The sequence below is a fragment of the Miscanthus floridulus genome, chromosome 1, assembly GCF_019320115.1.
Source record: "Miscanthus floridulus cultivar M001 chromosome 1, ASM1932011v1, whole genome shotgun sequence".
Classification (NCBI taxonomy): Eukaryota; Viridiplantae; Streptophyta; class Magnoliopsida; order Poales; family Poaceae; genus Miscanthus; species Miscanthus floridulus.
The window spans coordinates 187,627,726-187,647,702 of record NC_089580.1 but is presented as its reverse complement, the minus strand read 5'-3'; the positions used below and the strand labels follow the sequence as shown (position 1 = coordinate 187,647,702).

General features: G+C 44.6%; 2 protein-coding genes and 1 pseudogene across 5 annotated transcripts; 2 read left to right on the top strand and 1 right to left on the bottom strand.

Annotated features, from left to right (window-relative positions):
* The first annotated feature begins 1,165 nt into the window (after positions 1–1,165).
* LOC136505687 (alcohol dehydrogenase-like 5) lies at positions 1,166–3,040 on the top strand. Of its 4 annotated transcripts, none has more exons than XM_066500850.1 (7): positions 1,169–1,340; positions 1,458–1,630; positions 1,728–1,810; positions 1,917–2,030; positions 2,183–2,247; positions 2,333–2,428; positions 2,524–3,040. In XM_066500850.1, the coding sequence occupies exons 2-7, from the start codon at positions 1,578–1,580 to the stop codon at positions 2,806–2,808; spliced, it is 696 nt and encodes a 231-aa protein (XP_066356947.1). In that variant the 5' UTR covers positions 1,169–1,340; positions 1,458–1,577; the 3' UTR covers positions 2,809–3,040. The 4 variants fall into 4 exon arrangements, with proteins under 4 accessions (XP_066356952.1, XP_066356947.1, XP_066356937.1 ...); XM_066500840.1 differs by having other exon boundaries at positions 1,171–1,340; positions 1,914–2,030; XM_066500855.1 differs by lacking the exon at positions 1,917–2,030 and having other exon boundaries at positions 1,166–1,340.
* Positions 3,041–8,830: 5,790 nt separating this feature from the next.
* On the bottom strand, positions 8,831–11,897 carry LOC136505676 (malate dehydrogenase, cytoplasmic-like; annotated as a pseudogene).
* A 904-nt stretch (positions 11,898–12,801) lies between these two features.
* On the top strand, positions 12,802–18,400 carry LOC136505665 (alcohol dehydrogenase-like 7). Its single transcript, XM_066500828.1, has 10 exons — positions 12,802–12,935; positions 13,059–13,195; positions 13,306–13,352; positions 16,276–16,601; positions 16,681–16,763; positions 17,096–17,171; positions 17,273–17,337; positions 17,624–17,719; positions 17,806–17,967; positions 18,089–18,400. The coding sequence occupies exons 1-10, from the start codon at positions 12,899–12,901 to the stop codon at positions 18,203–18,205; spliced, it is 1,146 nt and encodes a 381-aa protein (XP_066356925.1). The 5' UTR covers positions 12,802–12,898; the 3' UTR covers positions 18,206–18,400.
* Positions 18,401–19,977: the final 1,577 nt, after the last annotated feature.

Below are 19,977 nucleotides of genomic sequence, written 5' to 3'. Positions count from 1 at the left end.
TGTTTCAGGTGTTTCATAAATATGCTGCAAGTGTTTCATCTGGATGTTGCATATGTTTTGCAATGGCCACACATGTGTTCAAGTATTTTTAGGTGTTTTAAAGTGCTTCAGATGTACGTTACAAGTGTTTCAGCTATTTCGGACGTATGTTGCAATTGTTTTATCTAGATGTTGCAAAAGTAGATCTGGTGTTGCACATGTAACAATGGGATCCACCTGCCGCAGCCGCCTGTAGCTGCTGAGGCGCCGTCGTGGGTGACCGTGCAAGGGCCTGAGGCCAACAGATGCATTCACGGCACGCATCCAGAGACAGGACAGGTGACTGGGACCCAGAGATGTGACATGTAGACCATGCTCGGCCCCCGCACTAGTGGTTGGGTTGTGACTGGCGCCCGTGGGTCGGGACTCGTGCGGTCGTGCACGAACAGGGAGGGGAGGATGGTGCGGTGACATCACCCACGGCCGCGGGCCGTGCGAGCTGAGCGTGCGATATTTGAAGCTGCGTCGGACGTCCGGGCGCCAGTAACTCCCTTATAAAAATCCAATGTTCAAGTACTCAAGAGGTTGATCGGTTCCAAACGAAAGTGGAGATCGAGCACTTCAATGTTCAATTATTTTGGTCTGGACTAATTAGGCTCAAAACGTTCGTCTCGCAAAGTACAACCAAACTGTGCAATTAGTTTTTGATTTCGTCAACATTTAGTACTCCATGCATGTACCGCAAGTTTGATGTGACGGGGAATCTTCTTTTTGTATAGTATCAAAATTTGGAATTTAGGAGGAACTAAACACACCCTCAATCATGCAACTAATGCAGACATCAACCCTTCACTGCCTTTACTAAGGATCACTAGTATGGATAGACCTGGCAGGGACGATGAAGATTCCTATTCCTATTATTGCCATACTTGGAGACGCCGTGCAAAGGCAAATTAGCAGCCGTTTTTTTGTTTTTGAAAAAGAAGTAACAGCCGTCACTCCGTCACGCTACAGTAGAATGCAGATGGGAGTTCGAGCAGCCTGAATCGTGCCAAAAGGGGCCTATGGCCCGTTCGTTTCATTAAAAAAACAAATTAAAATAGCTATTTATTACGAGAGAAAAATAATGCTCCACCTAAAAAAACAAAGCGAAAAGTAAGACAAGCGAACAGTGCCTGTATACGGCGCTTGGCCGCGCTATCCTCAGTACTGGACACTCGTGAGACTCCGGCACTTCAGCTGTGTGCCTCTGGTCCCCTTTTTGCGTTCGAGATCGATCTCTTCAGCCGCCAGCCTCGGAGTCCCATCATCCCAGTTCGCCATGGTGGAGGACCGGAGCCCCAAGCCCATCCATTGCAAAGGTACTACTACAACCTCCTTGCTTTTTCTACTCGCCATGGATGTGAGTGCGATGTTGCTGTTAACCTCTAACCTTTGATGTCACCTCGCTCGGGGCGTGGCGTGCATCGAACACGCAGCGGCGGTATGCAGAGCCGCCGGCGAGCCGCTCACCATCGAGGACATGGACATCGCCGTCGATCCGCCCAAAGCGCACGAGATCCGCATCAGGGTCACCTGCACCTCACTCTGCCACACAGATGTCACCTTTTCATTTGCGGCGCCTGCCTCCTCAGCTGCGGCGCCGGCACCGGTGAGCGCAGCGCCGTCGTAGCTAGTCGCCACTAGCTTTGCTGGTGTTCGATTCGATCTACTATACTGAGTGACAGAAAGAACGTTCAATAATTCAGGGGTAGGAGCAGCGTGGAGGACGGCCAAGGTGGAGCCGGGCTCGGCTGTTGCTGTCTTTGGGCTTGGATCTGTCGGTTTGGCGGTAAGCCCGTGTCCTGCCCGTATCTTGTTTATTCTTGTTAATCATACATATACATATACTGCACAAGTGTGTACTTGGCCACTAGCTGATAGTAGATCGGCAGCAGGAGCTGTAACTTGTGACGGTCACACTTTGGGTTGTCACGTGGTCCAAGGCGCGAAAATGTGTGGAGCATCCAAGGTTATCGGTGTTGATCTCAACCCTGACAAGGAGGAAGTAGGCAAGTCGATGGATCGATGTCCTTTTCCATTTTGTGGCAGAGCAGAGCACCGCACCATGCATTATCGAGTGCCAGCTGCTAGCTTGTTCTGTATCTCAAAACTGAATGAAGTGAAGTAAAATTGTCCACTCCACTCTTGACTCTTATCGCAGGGAGATCGTTTGGCGTGACAGACTTCGTCAATCCATCGCAACTAGACAACCGTTCCGTCATAGAGGTAAGGATCATGAAGCCATCGCAGTCCCAGTCTTATCTCAAGGCAGCAAGTCCATCACCTGCTCACGTTCTGTGTTCAACTGCAGGTGATCGTTGAGATGACCGGCGGCGGCGTCGACTACAGCTTCGAGTGCATCGGCGCGCCGTCGGTGATGACCGACGCCTTCAGATGCACCAAGATGGTTCGTTTCGTTGTCAACTTGTGATTTGTGAACCGAAGCCAGCTCCGTGCAAGGAGGAGGAATTAACAGTTGCAAAAAAAAAAAGGTGTCCGCAGGGAAAGGGCAAGACGGTCGTGCTGGGACTGGGAAGGGACAGCGACCAGGTGTGCCTGCCGTCGCTGGAGCTGCTGTTCGGCAGGTGCGTCATGGGGTCGCTCTTCGGCGGGATCAAGCCCAAGACCGACATCCCCATCCTCGCCAAGAAATGCATGGACAAGGAGCTGCAGCTGGACGCGCTGGTCACGCATGAGCTTGGACTGCAGGAGATCAACACGGCCTTCGACCTGCTCCTGCAGGGGAAATGTCTTCGCTGCATCATCTGGATGGACAAGGACAAGTGATGGGCAAGCGGGGCGCAGCGCCGGACCAAACCTGTGGCTCACTGGCTCTCAATAAATTTGCCGTGTTTCAGCTTGGCGATGCGATGCGTCGCTGAAAACTGGTGTTAGCGACGACCAGGACTATCTGTTCCTGAAAGCCGATGTATGGTGTATCAGTTTCGTTTCGTTGTCTGAATTGATTAATCACAATGTATTTGTCACTCATTTATCGACATCAATATATGGAACAGCTGCTGTATCGCTCATTGGAACATCCTATGAACAGCAACGTTCAGAATTATACCAAAAAAAAAAGAGGCAAGCTCCCAACTCCCAAGCCGACATTCAGCTGGCATAACCGCGTGAGAGACACACACACTGCTTGCGAGTGAAGCTCCTTGGTTTTCCGGTCCAGGCCAATCCTAATCCAGGCCTGCCGGCGACGCAACTACGGCCCATTTACAGCTTGCTCGCTCGCTGGTTTCGGTCAGAGGTTATCAGCGAGCCAATAGTATTTTCCTCTCACACCAAACCAGCATTAGTCGGGCTTATCAGCCCAGAAACCAACCAACGAATAGGCTCTTAAAGTATGATTTTACCTGGCATATTTTACAAAATGTAAATGATCCCTATCTAATACCAACCAAAACCAAACTTGGAGACGTTCTTATGTACTTCCTGTATCCAAAAATAGCTGAGGATGTAGGATTCGAATTTTGTTATAAAATAATTGTCATTATTATTTCTTAACGTACCTTTCTCTTCTTCCAATACATACTTTTTTCAATACATCTCTATCTCTCCCATTCTTGTTTTCTGTGCACCACGCGTCCACACCTTTTCATTTCTCCTAAATTTCCATGTCCAAACTGAAGCGTCAACTATTTTAGGAACGAGGGAGTAGATGTTTTTTTTTTGTAGCTCTTATACTTACAAACATGTACACCAAAGTAGATCAAAATAAAAGCACAAACACGAGATATAAATGTAAACTAAACGTAGAACAAAATAGAGACGCAAGAATTTTGTTTCTCGGAGTCTAGGCTCACTAAATTGCTCCGTTGAGGAAACCCAAAGCAACCCAATGGTAAAACTAAGTCCGGGTCTCTTTTAACCACTTTCCTCGTTTTACTAATCTTTTTTCTTCGAGAGACGAGACAAGGTCACAGCCATCATAAACATCCCATGGTACGTACTCCACAAGCTCTGGTGCTCACCAAGAGAGGCCTAATCTATCTGTCTTTTATAAAGCAAAACCACACTACAAATTCTATCTCATACCACAACGTGCCACGTCATAAATGTTACCCCAACCATTTGATTTTAAGCAACCATCATGATCTTGTCATCCCCTTTTTCCTTTCCATATGTTTGTCCGCATGCTGCAGTACGTACCAATCTAATACATCAATGGTTATTTGAAGTTCTTTTTAAACCCGTTGTAAAATGATTTGATCTCTCTGTTAATAAGTTTTGGTTGCACAACTTACTCATATTTCCATATTTATTGTGCCACAAATATCCTATCAGGTAGTACCCCTTTATTTATCTCCACTCCTTTTCATTTGTTCTAATATTTCACCTGGCATATTTTTACAAAATGTACTATGTGAACAAGCTTTGTAGACAGATGATATTTCTTCAACCAGTTTTCTAGAGAGATCCACAATATATAAATATATAGGATTCTACAAAACAAAAGTTTTGCCCGATCAAGTTTTCATTATTGGTTACACCAAAAGAAAAGAAAAAGAAGATAACTCCATGTGTGCTATTAAAAATCTCGCAGCAACGAGCGAGGTATCTTCTAGTTCTCTATGAAGCATCATCTACAATGGTAACAAAAAATGTTCCATCAGTTGTTTGACGTAGCGACCAAGTGCTCAAGGCTTAGGATTGTATAGAAGTGCTTTCACACACCAAATCTCTTGACTCAATCCATAGGATCTCACTCAAATTACAAAATAAACCCATCAAAATGGGGGTTGGAGAGAGCTCTACTATCTTCTGAAAGAGTTAGAACAGGGAAGGCACCAATAACTTGCCAATATGGGAGCCAACCCATATATTAGTTAGCTACTAGATCATACTTCATCATTAATATATGGCTTACTTTTTTCTCTCACAATTTTTTTGGAGCTTGTACATCAGCCGGCTATGAATTTACATACCATTTCTTTTCTCTCTCATCTTTCTCATCCAACTCAGCATAAAGCCTATTTACAGTAGAGCCCCTTATTATGTTTATTTACAGTAGAGATGAAATGGCTATGAGTACCCCTATTTGTTCGCTTTAGTTGTCATTTCCAAGAGCGATGCCAGATTAATTACTGCATCCATTTAGGTGACATGTGGTTGGCGCCATACAATTGCAAGGAGCATGCAGGATTTAATTTAGGACATGCTCCCCTTTGTATGGTCCACAAGGTAAAATGGCATTCTTTGCGGGGCATTTTTTGAATGTAAAGTATCAATCTTTGTGAGATGGACTTCTTAATTCCCATACTCTCTCAAGCAATATATATAGTACTCCGTCCATTCTAAATTATAAGTCGTTTTGTCTTTTTAGTATATAGAATTTGCTATGTATCTAGACATACATTATATTTAGATGCATAGAAAAATGAATGTACCAAAAAAAAAGTCAAACCGACTTATAATTTGGAACGGAGGGATTAGTTTATTGTGACTCTATTGTATAAGATAAATAGATAGATAATCTCATGCCCGAAAAGAATATAATTTTAGTATAGTATTGAGCCAAACTCTTCTAAATTTGACTAAATTTTTAAAACAGATATCAATATTTATGATGCCAAATAGGTGTCATTATATTTTTATGGTACGCATTTAGTGTCATAAGTGATACTATTTTTATATGAATTTTTTGAAACCATAGATAGTATGAATAAAGGCAGAATTTGAGCTCCATCCTTTTTAGGTTGAAGGTACTTTGCAGTAGATGAGATGGACAAGAACTGACTATAAATAAAATTCTAAAAAGAAAAGTTTCAGAGAGTCAGCGACGGCAAGGCGAGAGCATCTTCCCCACGACGCCAAATCGCGGAGCGGACAACAACGCTGTAAAGGAAGAAAAAAAAAGATAAAAGAAACAGGAGATTAGACGTCTAAACTGTAGAGGACAAAGCTCAGGGCATTATATATACTAGCCACTGCTGCCCGCGCTTCGCTGCGGGTGATGTGCTTGGTATAGAAAAATTTTTGAGAAATATGGCTTATATGTCTAATATGTTTTCTCATCGTGTTGTACGGAAGGTTGGTCTCAATATTGTAAACGAACATAGAGGTTGGTTGTCATTACATGGTGCCTATTCTAGGCCAGCAAATCAATGACATGTTAGTGGAAAGAAGTATTTGATGGAGTTGGGCTCAAGCAACTAACACACCTAGATTTAAAGCACAACATTGGGTAGGATTACATTATAGGTGAAAATAGCAAAAACTACAACACAAGTACTTCTCCTAACACGAGGGTTTACAAAAAAGTGAATTAGGATTCACTCCTCTTAGGTGAAACTACAACACGTATTCAACAACTACGGACGACAACAATGACAAGAGTACAATACAGGAGGACAGCGACGAAAAGCACTACTACTATGGGTACAACATCCCAAGACAACTAATCTACCTTGGAACCACGCATCTTTATTCCTGTACTCGACGGATTCTTCTACCGCCCTGGCTATGGATCTGCATCTTCTCGTGGCAATGGCTGAGTGAGAGGAACCAAGGGTTTTGCTTCTAACACTTTCAAAGGTGGAGGTGCTGGCGGTTCTGCATCACCGGTTCTACTTCCTTTAGACGGGTGGATAGGGATCCCCTCCAAGATCGGGGCATCCTACCTTTCATCAACCAGCGTCCTCCGCTTGGCCCTAGTGAACAGATAGGCCTCACCCAGCTGATGAACATGCCGATCTTCGGCCTCCTTTAGAGCTTCTGACATGGCAGTCTCCCGGCTCTCAGCAGCTGCAGCACTGGCATGCGCTTCGGCGAGCTGCACCTGGGAGCATCCGAGTGAAGATCTCGGCTTCTTCGGCGTGCCGGAGGCACGCCCTTAGCTCCAAGCTTGTCGGTCATACTGCTCATCCAGAGTAAGCAAGTACGTGGTCAAGTGCACCAAGGTAGGACTATCTTCTTGCGCATCCCGCTCTTGCAAAGCCTCCATGCGAGCCCTCCATGCCCGTCGATTCCTATCCAAGGGTGGAAAGAACCTCATGGGGGTCTGGGCAATGGGCTCTTCATAGAGCTGGCAAAGGTATCGCAAGGCTTTGCGGGCCACAACCTGGTAGGTGTCGATGAAGCTAAACCCAGTTGCGGTCACACTCTAGGCTTCGGTGATGTCGGAGAACTCTTCACTCTTCCCAATGTAGACGGTAACCTCACACCGATCGGTGCCATACTTCTCATACTCACGGCCCTCATACTTGGGACGATCTTTGACTCCGAGCTTTTGCAGGGTGGCATGCAGGATTCTAGGAAAACCCTCAACGTTCAGGCAGTAACTACTAACCCAGGCTCCTGCCATTTTTGGCGGTGGCTACAAAGAAGGGCTGAGCAAAAAGCTTGCTCAAAGGGAAAACCTAAGCGAGCTAAAGCGCGCCGAGTGGTGGTACCAATGGCTAAGCCAGGCTCTGCTTATAAAGGCGGAGCGATCTATGGTCCTGGCACGGTTCACTTAGAGCTGATGAAGATCACTACTTTTCGTCTTTGTCCTACAAGCATGTGTACTGCTTTTGTTTTCCCTTTCCATTTTAGCTTTAGTCAGTGCTTCCGTGGCGGCTTCCAATTGTTCAGTGTCCATAGCTAACAGACCTAGAGATTGCTGAATTCTATATACATTCAATTTTCATGGGCGCATGCATCTTATGTCTTATCATAGTCGTATCCATCCTTGCTACTAAACATCTCTGCTTATTAAACATGTCAATAGTACTTTGGTTCTTTACTTAGCAAATTGTGTTCTTGGTATGGGTAAAGGACATTGAAGTGTTAGTATTTTTGTGGGGATAGGTGCTAGTTGGCCTGAAGCCACTGCTGGTTTAAAGGCGTGCATGCATGCACTGCTGCTGCCGTTGGCCCACTTTTGATGTATTCTCGTAGAGAAAGGACAAGCCATTAAATTTTACCTTCTCACAAGGAGACAAGAACGGGTACAGCTAGGGCACCGGCCATGCATGCAAAGCAAGCAAGGCCCCAGCAGCATGCACGTACGCGTACTCGCATGCGTGCCGACCACCATACTAATTAGGCACTGGCCATACAGGCACACCGTCTGTCTATTAGATGCATGTGTAAGTACAAATGTTCCTGCATGATCGGTGGATTGTTTTTATCTGATGGTAAAGAGGAGAGGCATTAAATGTGTCCACCTGCTCGACTTGTTTTTATGTGATGATAGCATGGAGGGAAGGCATTAAATGCGTCTACCTGCTTTTGACCCACCATGCGTAGGCGAAGATGTCCAGTGCTTTTAAATTTACTGAGCGAATTTCTGGATACCTTAGGAAATGGCCTCGGACATTGCTCATCTCGTGCGCGCAAAAATCTTGTCGCTTTCCTTTTATTGGTCTCTGCGCCAGACTCAATGGTGGACTGCGCCAAGACCAATGACCGCTCTACCACTACAATCACTCGCTTCGATGGCGAAGGACCCGATGCGCGTTCTTTTATTACGAGAGAAAAACACTGTTATTTTACTAAAATAGTATGACGGATAAGTTCTAAGTTCAAACGAACAGGGCGTTCGGTAACATTCCCGCAAGAACGTGTGCCACCAGACCGCGCACCCAGGCGAACATTTCCGCAAGAACATGTGCGGTTTGCCACAAGACTGCGACAGTTGTCATGTGTCGGGACAGAAAACAGAGCAGGTACGCGCCCAGCAATAAAGCATCCGTTTGGAACACAATGAATTTGCAACACGAAACTAAAAACAGAAACCGTAAAATCAGAGAGAAAAAAATCAATGGAATCCAGAAAGGGTCTAACAGTAAACCTAAGGATAGTTAGGCACCAGGAAAGCAACAAAACTATGCTACCACTTCGCCATCGTCAAGCGGTTCAATAGCAAGTTTTCAATAAATGTCCTGCAAGTCATCAGGCAAAAAAGGAGCTACAAGCTTCATACACGCTGGGCGAAGCCAGCAACACGACTGCACTGCGACGTGCAGTAGCCCTGAGTGAGAATCTATGAATGAAGATTGAGTTTCTTTTATTCAAAACATAGGGGTAGCAATTGCTCTTAGGGGTATGGTAGAATTTACTCGAGGCATGAGTAAGCAAGCGGCTTCTCCTCCGACAGCTCTTGGGCAGTGGCATCCAGCTTCTTCCTTGAGAACTCATCAATCGAGAGGCCTACATGATACAACATCAGGCAACTTACAAGGTTTAAACTTAAATTTCTTGGAAGCCAGGTGCATTGTAATCTATGATAAAAACACTTATGTTTGAACTTTGGTGTTGGGAAGATGATAGCTTATTAGATTATGATAAAACATGTTAGCGTGGTGCAACATAGGCCCTGTATGCATAAACTTATTAGCTGCAATAACTAGTGGGAGTCAGCTTCTCGTTGGCTAGGGCCCTAAGTGGTTGGATATTCAAGCTCAGTCAAACTGTGGACTATAATCTGGATTGTTTGGATCAGCTCAAGATCTTTTAGCACCTTTCCATTAGCTCTATTTGATTAAGAAAATGGGCCATAATCAGTTACTACTGAGTAGGATGGCAAGTTTTTATTGAAATCCTTTAGACACCAAGAGCTATGGAAGAAACTGCAACATCTAGCCATCTATGAAAAAAAACTACAACGAACAAAGGCCCCAAACAGCTATGTCAAGTCTTCCTTTCAACACTACAACAATCATACCTTGAACGATTTTCCATTCACCACCACTGCATGTTATTGGGAATGAGTAAATAAGTCCAGAAGGAACACCGTATGAGCCATCAGAGTACACACCCATGGAAACAAATGTTCCCTACAATAAAAAGAATTGAAGGTGTTGATACAAGTTCACATTTAAAACTGAAAGAATCGAAAGACGCAAAGAACTAAAGCTGACCTCAGGGGTTCCAAGAACCCAATCACGAATGTGGTCACAAGCAGAGCTAGCAGCTGAGAGAGCACTGGAGAGCTTTCTCGCTTTGATGATTGCAGCACCACGCTGTTGGACAGTTGTGATGAATTCGCCATTAAGCCTGTTAGAACAAAGGGTGAAACCGTTAGTTCCCGACCTGGCAGGAAAATAATAAACAGTAATATCCAAGTATTTTTGGCATTTCTGATTTACCACTCATCATCAGCAACAAGCTCACGAACAGGCTTCTCCCCAGCGGAAGTCTTCATTGTGGCATGGTTAACATCAGGGTACTGAGTGGATGAGTGGTTACCCTAGATGATAACATTCTTCACATCACTAACTTGGACACTAAGTCTCTTAGAAATCTGGCCAAGAGCCCTGTTGTGGTCTAGACGGGTTAGGCAAGTAACGTTCTTCTCAGGAATAGATGGAGCGAATTCTTTCAAGATAAGAGCATTGGTGTTTGCTGGGTTGGCCACCACCAGAACCTGCAGAGCACAGAACGGGTATTGAAAAATCTACAGATGAAAACAGCAAAGAAACATAATGAACCAGACATGGCTTCTCAGGAAACTAAGGGTACACAATAACTAAAATTCAGATCATTTGATTTGATTTAACATATGTTGAGGCCACTTGTTAAGGCATACAATGGCAGATTGGCAGTGGCATAGTGTGGAGCATACAAAACAGAAAAAGCTCATAAAACAGGGCAGGTCCATTTTATAATGGCCATATATAATACACCATTTATGTACATCACCATTGACCACCCAGTTGAGTAGCTAAATCAAGTGTATGATGACAGGATAACCACTTACATGACTGAATTGAGTGATCGGCAGCACTATCAGCACCAAAATGACCAAATTTAGTGCATGATGACTTAGTCTGCTACAAAAAATTAGATGGTAGCCAATACCTTGCAGTTAGGGGCCGCATGGGCTTCAAGGGCAGATGCTTGGGCTTTGTAGATTGAAACATTTTTCGACATAACATCTTTCCTTTCCATTCCCTCCTTCCTGGGGAATCCACCAACCATGACGGCCACATTCACACCAGTGCAGGCTTCCACAACATCAGCTGTTGCGACAACTCCTATAGTTTACCAAACGTTTATACATCAGCAAGGCAGCAAGAACAATTCACATATAGAAGACAAAAGAGGCAGCACTCTCTAAATTAGCACATCAGCTTACCCTTCAGAAGAGGAAATGCAGCATCAACCAACTCCATCTTAACGCCATTAAGGGCTTCAGCTGCTGGCGAAATGTCAAGCATGTGCAGAATAACAAGTTGGTCTGCACCAAGCATAACTCCCCTAGCAATCATGGGAACAAGAGCATATCCAATTTGTCCTATCGAACGAAAAAACAAATTAGCTCACATTGCCTTCGGAAAATTAGAGAAAGATCAGTTTAAAATGCCCCCTTGTACAAATCATTTTACTGTGGTAACAGTGAGAGAATGGAATCGTAATATGAAGTCAGCACTAAAGTTGCAAATCAGTATGGTTCAGTGCTAACCTCTGAGAACTAAAATATACTCAACCACAGACTATTTCCTCTCGATTTCCAGTACAACAAGCAATTTTATCAGATAATATTGGGCAAGTTCACTAAGTGCAGCTAGCGAGTTAACTGGATCAAGTGGCTACCACGAGGATCTACCCATCAAGCCCAACCACCGATCAGATCAGCTAGCACCGCGGATCGGCTCAACTTTACTAGCTGAACAAGGACAGTGACAGTGAGCTCTTCGACTGGTCAAATCTACGTCAACCCTAACGCCCTAAACAACATCAGATCAAGCAACAAAAATAGTGATCTAGCGAGTTAACACACTCTAAACCCCACAGGATCGAATCGGGCTCGGGCGGACCAGGCCAGATCCGAGCAGGGACCAGACGACAACGGATACTATGCGGATCAGGAAGGAAGGAGGGTTCAACACCGTACCTGCGGCGCCAGTGACGAGCACGCGCATCGGGTCCTTCGCCATCGGAGAGAGGCAAAGAGAGAGGAGGTCGAGAGCAGAGAGAGAGGCCCCAAGGAGGCGGAGGGGAAAAACTCACCTGCGGCGGTGCGCCGCCCGTGTAGGGGCCTGACGTGGCCGACTCGCCTGTCGCCGCTCCGGAGCCGCCAGCGTCGGGGGAGGAGAAGAAGAGGACGCCCGTCGCCGCTCCGGGGACGGCCCGCGTCGGGGTAGGAGAGGAAGAGGGTGAGGTACCGCCAGATCCAGGCGCCGAGTTTCGTCGCCGCCGTCGCCGACGGCGAGGAAGAGGCAGCTAGGGTTTCGTCGAGCACACGCGGACCGGCGGGACGAGGCAGCGCCGGGGGAGAGCAGGGGCTCGGACGCCGCCGCGGCCACCGGCGTTGGACGACGCACCATGGCGCCGTGCCGGGGGACGCCGCTGCGCCGCGCACAGGGTGCGGGGAGCCTCGGCGGTCGCGACGAGGAGCGAGGGAGAGAGCGAGAGCGCGGAGAGGAGAGAGACGAGGGGAGGAGCGGAGCTGCTGCCGCTTGCCATTTTGGAGCCCAGCTCTGCAAAGCAAACAAGGCCCAGCAACATGTATGCGCGCGTACTTGCATGCGTGCCGACCACTAGTTAGGCACCAACCATGCATGTCGATAATCCACCGTTCTTTGCTACGCGTCACCGTCCATTTGCATGCCGGGTACCATCAGCAGGAAGCTGTACTTCATTTAATGCGTTCAGTTGCTTCATCTAGCTACTGCCGAACGCACGGAGGGAGACCGATTGTGACGCGCTTCATCTGAGCCGTGGAATTTTTATCTATCGTACCAAATAAAAAGAACATACATAAACAGCCTAGAAGGCGTGCCTTCCTATCTTTAATATAATATATCTATCTCCATATAATATATCTATCTCGACGCCTGCTCTGGGCTCTCTCGCAGCCACCGTGCGCTCTTGAGTCCTTGACCCTTCGAACGCATCTTACTGGGCAGTGGGCACCGCCGGCGAGTCTTTTGCATCTTCGATGGAGAACCATGGCCCCAAACCCATCCGATGCAAAGGTACGCAGCTGGATTCTTGAGCTCTGCAGCATAGTTTCGATTTGGCTGCCTAGCTCGTCTTTCTCCCGTCCCATCGGCCATATTAGTCCAAGCTAACCGGCTTCCCTTTCCGGCGACGCGCAGCGGCCGTGAGCAGGGCCGCCGGCGAGCCGCTGGCCATCGAGGAGATCGTCGTGGACCCGCCCAAGTCGCACGAGGTCAGGATCAGGATCATCTGCACGTCGCTCTGCCACAGCGACGTCACGTTCTGGCGCATGAAGGTTTGGCTTCCATGTCCGTTCCTGCAATCGCCGGCCTTCGGCCTTGTTGTGGCCCTCATCGCCGTGGCGTACAGTGTCGTATACTTCGTCTGTTTGTGTGAACTTTGCAGGATTTCCCAGGCATTTTCCCCAGAATATTTGGCCACGAAGCCTTCGGGTGAGTGCTCGCTACACAGTTCCTTCCCGCACATTTTTTTCTTCTTTCTATTGCTCACTCAATTTCAACAGCATTCGTTGACAAAAAAAAAAAAAAACTGCACGTGCGGCTACGGCGTGTATATAATATGCCGTGTCTTTGCGTTCCCATCGAGGCTGTCGATTTTAGCAAAACTTGAAGGCTAGAGTGATGTTTGACGTTGAAGTGCATGATCTGTGTCGTCTTTCGTGGTTGTCTTTGTAGCTGACGCTTCATAAAAGAAAAGATAGCATGGAAATTGAACTTTGATGTATACTGCTGCTCACCAATTCACCTGTAGAAAGTGGACATGATGCGATTGTCAAAAGGTTCCGATAAACTAGCATAACCAGCAAATGACATTTGTGTTATTACCGCTCACGCTTCGGCGAATTCTGACGAATAGCAAGTAGAACGGTGACGTTGGGTACTGTAGTGACTAGAGTGAGATACTATCGTTAAAGTTAACTCAGAATAGACTGCACAACTAAAACCCAAATAAGCCAAGTTTTATAAATGAGCTGTTTTACAAGCTGATATGTTTTTTTTATAATTTTAATCAGTAGGGTATTTTATATTATCTGCAGAAAAGGGAATAAGTAGCAAATGCTGTTTGGTTAGCAGCTACTGAAAAAAATACACTACATTCCACCTAATATAAACACTAATGCTATTGAAGCTGACGTCCTCTTCTGGTTCGTGTCGATATCCCAATTTTGAATGAAGATTAGGCGGCCAAGGTACCAATTCTAGTTTGAAGTCTTCAGAAATTCCATAGTTGACTTAGCTTTAGCTAATCAATGTTCCGCGCGCGAGAGATGGGCTGTTGACATAGAACTTTGAGTTTATCTATAGTTACATTAATTATTCTTATTTGCAGAAAATTTTTAATATAGGTAATTAGAGGTGTCAAATGGAGGCTCGTATTAATCCTCATAAGATACACTACAAACAAATAGAAGTCCTAGAAATTCCACCAAAAATCATAGACATGTAGCATTTAATTTAATATCTTTAATCATATCATCAATAATAACCATTGGATTTATTCTGTTTTCTAAAAAAAAATACATACCTCTCCCATTATAAAAAACACATAAAGTAACTTATAAATTTGTATCTGAATAATCCAAATTTGTCATTATGAAATATACATAAAACAATCTTCTACATCTACATCTAAATAATTTAAAATAAACCCTAAATTTGCGTCTAAATTTTTCACATCTACCATTATGAAAGACAATGCAAGGCAATCCTAAAATTTACTTTTCAATTACCTACATGTGCCATTATAAAATACAGTTTAAAATAACTCTTTATTTTTAATCCAAATTAACCTCCTCTGCGTTATAAAATGAAAATAAAATACCCCTCAAATCTATATGTCAGTATCATTATTATGGAAAATTATTCAATAACCATAAAACAAAATGTCCATCAAATAAGCATTTCTAAATAACATGCTTATATAACTATCAATTAAAGTAAGCATAAATGGTATGTGCCATTTAGACCGATTCACATGCAAAAAGTATGATATACATTTATTTTAGTTCTTTATTTATCGGCCTAGAAAATGTTCCTTTAAAAAACCACGTACCAATAACACTAAAAAATTACTATAAACTATTTTAATACTCCATGACAATATGTTTTATAAGTCGCTACTTTAGATAAATTTATACATTTGTAACCTTGTAACATGTTAATATTGGTTGCTAAATTCTAATTACTAATTTGTATAGATAATACTACTACATATAATCGAGGAAATTCAACATCTTGTGCGCCATGGTGCAGGATAAAATAATTGTTTATGTTATTGTAATAAATAAGAATGGAGTATGTCTAGGACCTAGAATCCACTTTCTTAATAAAATTTAAAGGAAAATTTTAAATAAAAGACAGAATGAGCACAAGAGTCTAAACTTTAACACTTGGATTGGTAAAAAAATTACAACTAATAAGATCCAAATTTGAAAGCCAAAAATGAAAATACAGATTAATGGGATCACAAAAAAAGATTAAAAACTTATATAGTTTAAGCTAAGGTTTGAACTAAGTACATAATAATGTCCTGATTTCGTGCTTTGGGCTCGTTCGCTCCCTATAACTTTCTAAATCTATAAATATACTTGTATTTCTGTTTGCTTAATGGAAATGGGGTGATCTCGCCTCCACAAAAAATATTTACCTGCGAAAAGGGAATAAGTAGCAAATGTTGTTGGTTAGCAGCTCAGAAAAGAACACACTACATTCCACCTAATGTACACACTAATGCTATTTAAGCTGACGTCCTCAATTTTGAATGAAGATTAGGCGGCCAGGCCACTTATTCTAGTTTGAATTCTTCATAGATCCGACAGTTGACTTAGCTTTAGCTAATCAATGTTCCGGCGAGAGATGGGTTGTTGCCATACAAGCTGCCATCAATGTTTAGTCTTATGTTATAGCAAGTTATTCCTGTTTTATATTGTTTGGCCGGGGGCGAGGCGGGGGCTGGCGGACAGGGGTGCGCGGCTCGCCGGGGGCTAGCGAACGTGGTCGCTGGGGGCCAGCGGACGAGGGTGCTGCGGTCAGGGGGCGCTGTGGTGTGTTGCTCGTTGCGCGTGTGGTGCATGCGAAGGCGGACGCGGCGAGCTGGGGGTGCGCGGCGCGCCTAAGGGCTTGCGGACTGGGGCGTTGGGGGCCGGACGGACGGGGGTGCTGCGTTAGAGGGGTGCGCTCGTCCGCGCGTGGGGCGGGGCCCAAGGCGGGCGCGGCTGGGCTGAGCGGGCGTTGACGTCCTGGTGCTAGACATACGGTACTAAATATAGCCGCTAGGCCGCTTGCCATCAGGAGCCTGCCAATCGAAACCTGGTCACAAGCTGAGACGAGCTCACGGGGCATGCCTCCTGTGCAGGGTTGTGGAGAGCGTCGGCGAGCACGTGGAGGAGTTCGCCGCGGGCGATGCGGTGGTGCCGACGTTCTTGGGGCAGTGCAGCGAGTGCGTGGACTGCAGATCGACGCGGAGCAACATGTGCTCCAAGTACCGGTTCGCGGTGCGCCCGGGGATGCCGCGCGACGGCACCACCCGGTTCAGCGACGGCCAGGGGCGCCCGCTCCACCACTTCCTGGGCGTGTCCAGCTTCACCGAGTACACCGTGGTGGACGTGAACCAAGTCGTCAAGGTCAACCCCGCCATGCCGCCGGCACTCGCCTGCCTGCTCAGCTGCGGCGCCTCTACGGGTTGGTGCCGCAGATGACACGTTTGCTTGTTGCTGTGGGGAATCGTTGGTGATTTAACTCTGACCCAAGAAAATCGCAGGGATCGGAGCCGCATGGAAGCAGGCGAAAGTTGAGCCTGGATCTGCGGTCGCTATCTTTGGCCTCGGCGCTGTAGGATTGGCGGTTAAGTAACACATTCAGAGCGCCACGTTTTTGTTCATTTATTTACTACCAATATGTACAGTCTCAGAAATTCAGAGTTTGACACCAACACTTTACTGAGACTTCAACCTGTGTCTAGTATTCAGCTGTCGTTTCAAAAAGAGAAGTATTTAGTTGAGCAGAACTCGTAGTATATATATATATATCCTCCTTGATGACAGAATACTTATTTTTGTATACATACCAAAAAAAAAAGAGTTTCTTCACTCCGTAATTGTAGCTTTCGTCTTCTACTAAGTTAATTTAGTTTTCTGGGCACTCCAATGCTTAATGTTTGAAATTTTGACATGCAGGTTGCTGAAGGAGCCAGGATTTGTGGGGCGTCAAAGATAATCGGCGTGGATATAAACCCTGAGAAATATGAACTTGGCAAGCACTTTTGCTTATACCTTGATTGAAATTGTTCTGAACTTCAAGCCATTCTGAAATGAAAAGTCCTGACGCATTTCGTCCGCTGCCTCTTCCTGCAGGAAAGAAGTTCGGCGTGACACAATTCATCAATCCCAAAGAACTTGGTGAGAAACCTGTCCACCAGGTGATCATTCGTGCTCTTGGCTTCTTGCCATTTGGTTGACAAATTTTTTAGTAGCACCTAGTAGCCAGAGTTCGAACTCCCCGTGGGAATGCATTTTTAGGGCTACATTAGAAAAACACGCATTATCTTAATGACGCGGTTGCAGAGATTATATTTTCACTCTGTCTAAAAAAAAAGTGTGTTTGTCGTTTTTCGAGAAGTCAAATATGTTTAAGTCTAGATTTACGGGTATCCCTATACGCTAAAACATCACATTGGCAAGTGTCCCTGTTTTGATTGTTAACAGGCGATCATCGAGATGACCGACGGTGGCGCGGACTACTGCTTCGAGTGCATTGGACTGGCGGCGCTAATGAACGACGCATTTCGGAGCTCCCGAGACGTATGCACACTCATGGCGCCACGCCGCTAATCGAGAAACGATCTTGAGTTCTGAATGCCCTACCTGTTTCTGTTTCTTTCGTGCAGGGGTGGGGCAAGACGATCATTCTTGGAGTGGAAATGCACGGTGCCCCTCTCTCCATCTCTTCTCATGAGATCCTCCACGGGAAGTCTGTCGTCGGGTCCACGTTCGGAGGGGTGAAGCCTAAGCAGGACATTCCCATTCTCGCCGCCAAGTACCTGAACAAGGTACAGCTTCAGACATACCGAGAGCATAGTGTCGCCATTATAGTTCCAGTCTTGGCTTTGTATGCATGGACTCCTGGCATTTTGTTGCAGCAATAATCTTCTTGGATTTACCTCTGTCTAGGAGTTGGAGCTTGACAAGTTCATAACCCATGAAGTCGGCCTCAAGGACATCAATGAAGCTTTTGACCTGCTGCTCCAAGGGAAGAGTGTCAGGTGCACCATATGGATGGACAAGTGATGCAACAACTAGAGTTTCGCATCCGAACCTGAAGCTGCGCTGTGATGCTTGCACCTTATTTCAGTGGAAATAATTGGTTTAGCAGCTGCCAAAAGAAATGTTCTCCATACTGTGCATTCGAGCTTTCCCTTCTTTTTCTTTACGCGTTCACATGTCAAACTAAACCTGATTAACGTTCCCACATTTTAATTTTTACTACTTTCAGAAGTTGCGGCTCTATAGTCGAAATAGTGTAGCGTAGTCGTTTTTCTTGTTTCCTACATACTCTCTAAAGCCGTTCCCGATAGTTATCTAGCGTAGCTAGCTGACTCGGAGCAAAGAGAACATCTAAAAAGCAACTCGTTAGGCCTCAGTTTCCAAGACGTGACACTGACAATGAAATGTGGTCTCTCAATGTGTAGTTTGTGTTGAAAGTAGAGAGCGAGACAAAACCGAGAAATGCAAATGATTCTCTATTGTATTTCTAATAAACAGTATGTACATATATATCAGGTCCGTGTGGACGGTTACAAGTGTGAAAGAGAGAGGAGGAGGGGTGGTGTGTGTGTGTGTGTGTGGTGTGTGTGTGGGGGGGGGGGGGGGGGGGGGTGTTTGAAAAGACACATCTTGGATTAATTCCTAATTGATCACTAAATAATAATTCTTAACACTCCCCCTTGATCAATTAATTTCTTGTAGTCTTCATTGTTCGTCTATTATGCATCTTTATGAATTTTTGGAAAATCTTGTGGGAAAAAACAAAGTAATACCGGTATACCAGACAAAACTCCTTAAAATCCAGTGGGAAAAATAAGAAAAACACCATGATATACAATCACCAATGTTATTAGACCCTTTGAGATAAACCCAAAGCCTTAGTCTAAAAACACCTTGACCATAGGGTCAATATGCTTCAAATATCATCTTCCAAAAAACTCCAGTGGGAAAAAATAGATGATATAGCATATACCTTTGTGTTGACATTGCCTCATCAAAAACTTTATATGAGAAACAATAAATGGAAAACTCACAAAAAGAAAAGAGTGCAATGCATTATATATCACAATATCACCCTACAAAAACCCATGTGGGAAAAAAAGATGATATGACATAACCTTGTGTTGATATTGCCTCATTAAAAACTTTATGTGAGAAACCCAAAGGAAAAAACTCATACAAAGAAAAGAGTGTAATATGATGTTTGCAACAAGTTATTAATTAGATAGACTCTCCCCCTGATACTAGCAAACCTTAAAGTAAATTCATACCAATTCCCTCAACACATAAGAAATGTGGAGTATGGTAGATTTCTATGAATATCTCTGCAAGATTATCACAAGACTTAGTTTGCAAATGTTCATATGCCCACATCACCTATGGAACAGAACCATCTTAGTGCAAAATATTGCATTAAGTATAACTTGTCTCCATCTACACAACACAAGTTGCATTACCTTTAGAGATAATGACCATTGATTCATAGAATCAACACCATATAACTTCAGTATGTGATATATCATTCTGTCAAGCTATACACATTCATGTGAAGCCTTGTAAAGTATAATATCAGAATGATTAATGGAATTGACCATTAAAAATCTATTTAAAGACTATCACAAAATGATCTTTCTATATTCATGTAAAGCCTATTTCAATGATCTAAAATTTGGGGTTCTTATAGGTAACCAGGATTATTATATCCACATAATCGGATAATAGATTACACCAAGACCACATGTGCTATTTGAGATATCAAAAGATATTCTTAACTTCGATCCACCAACATTTGGTAG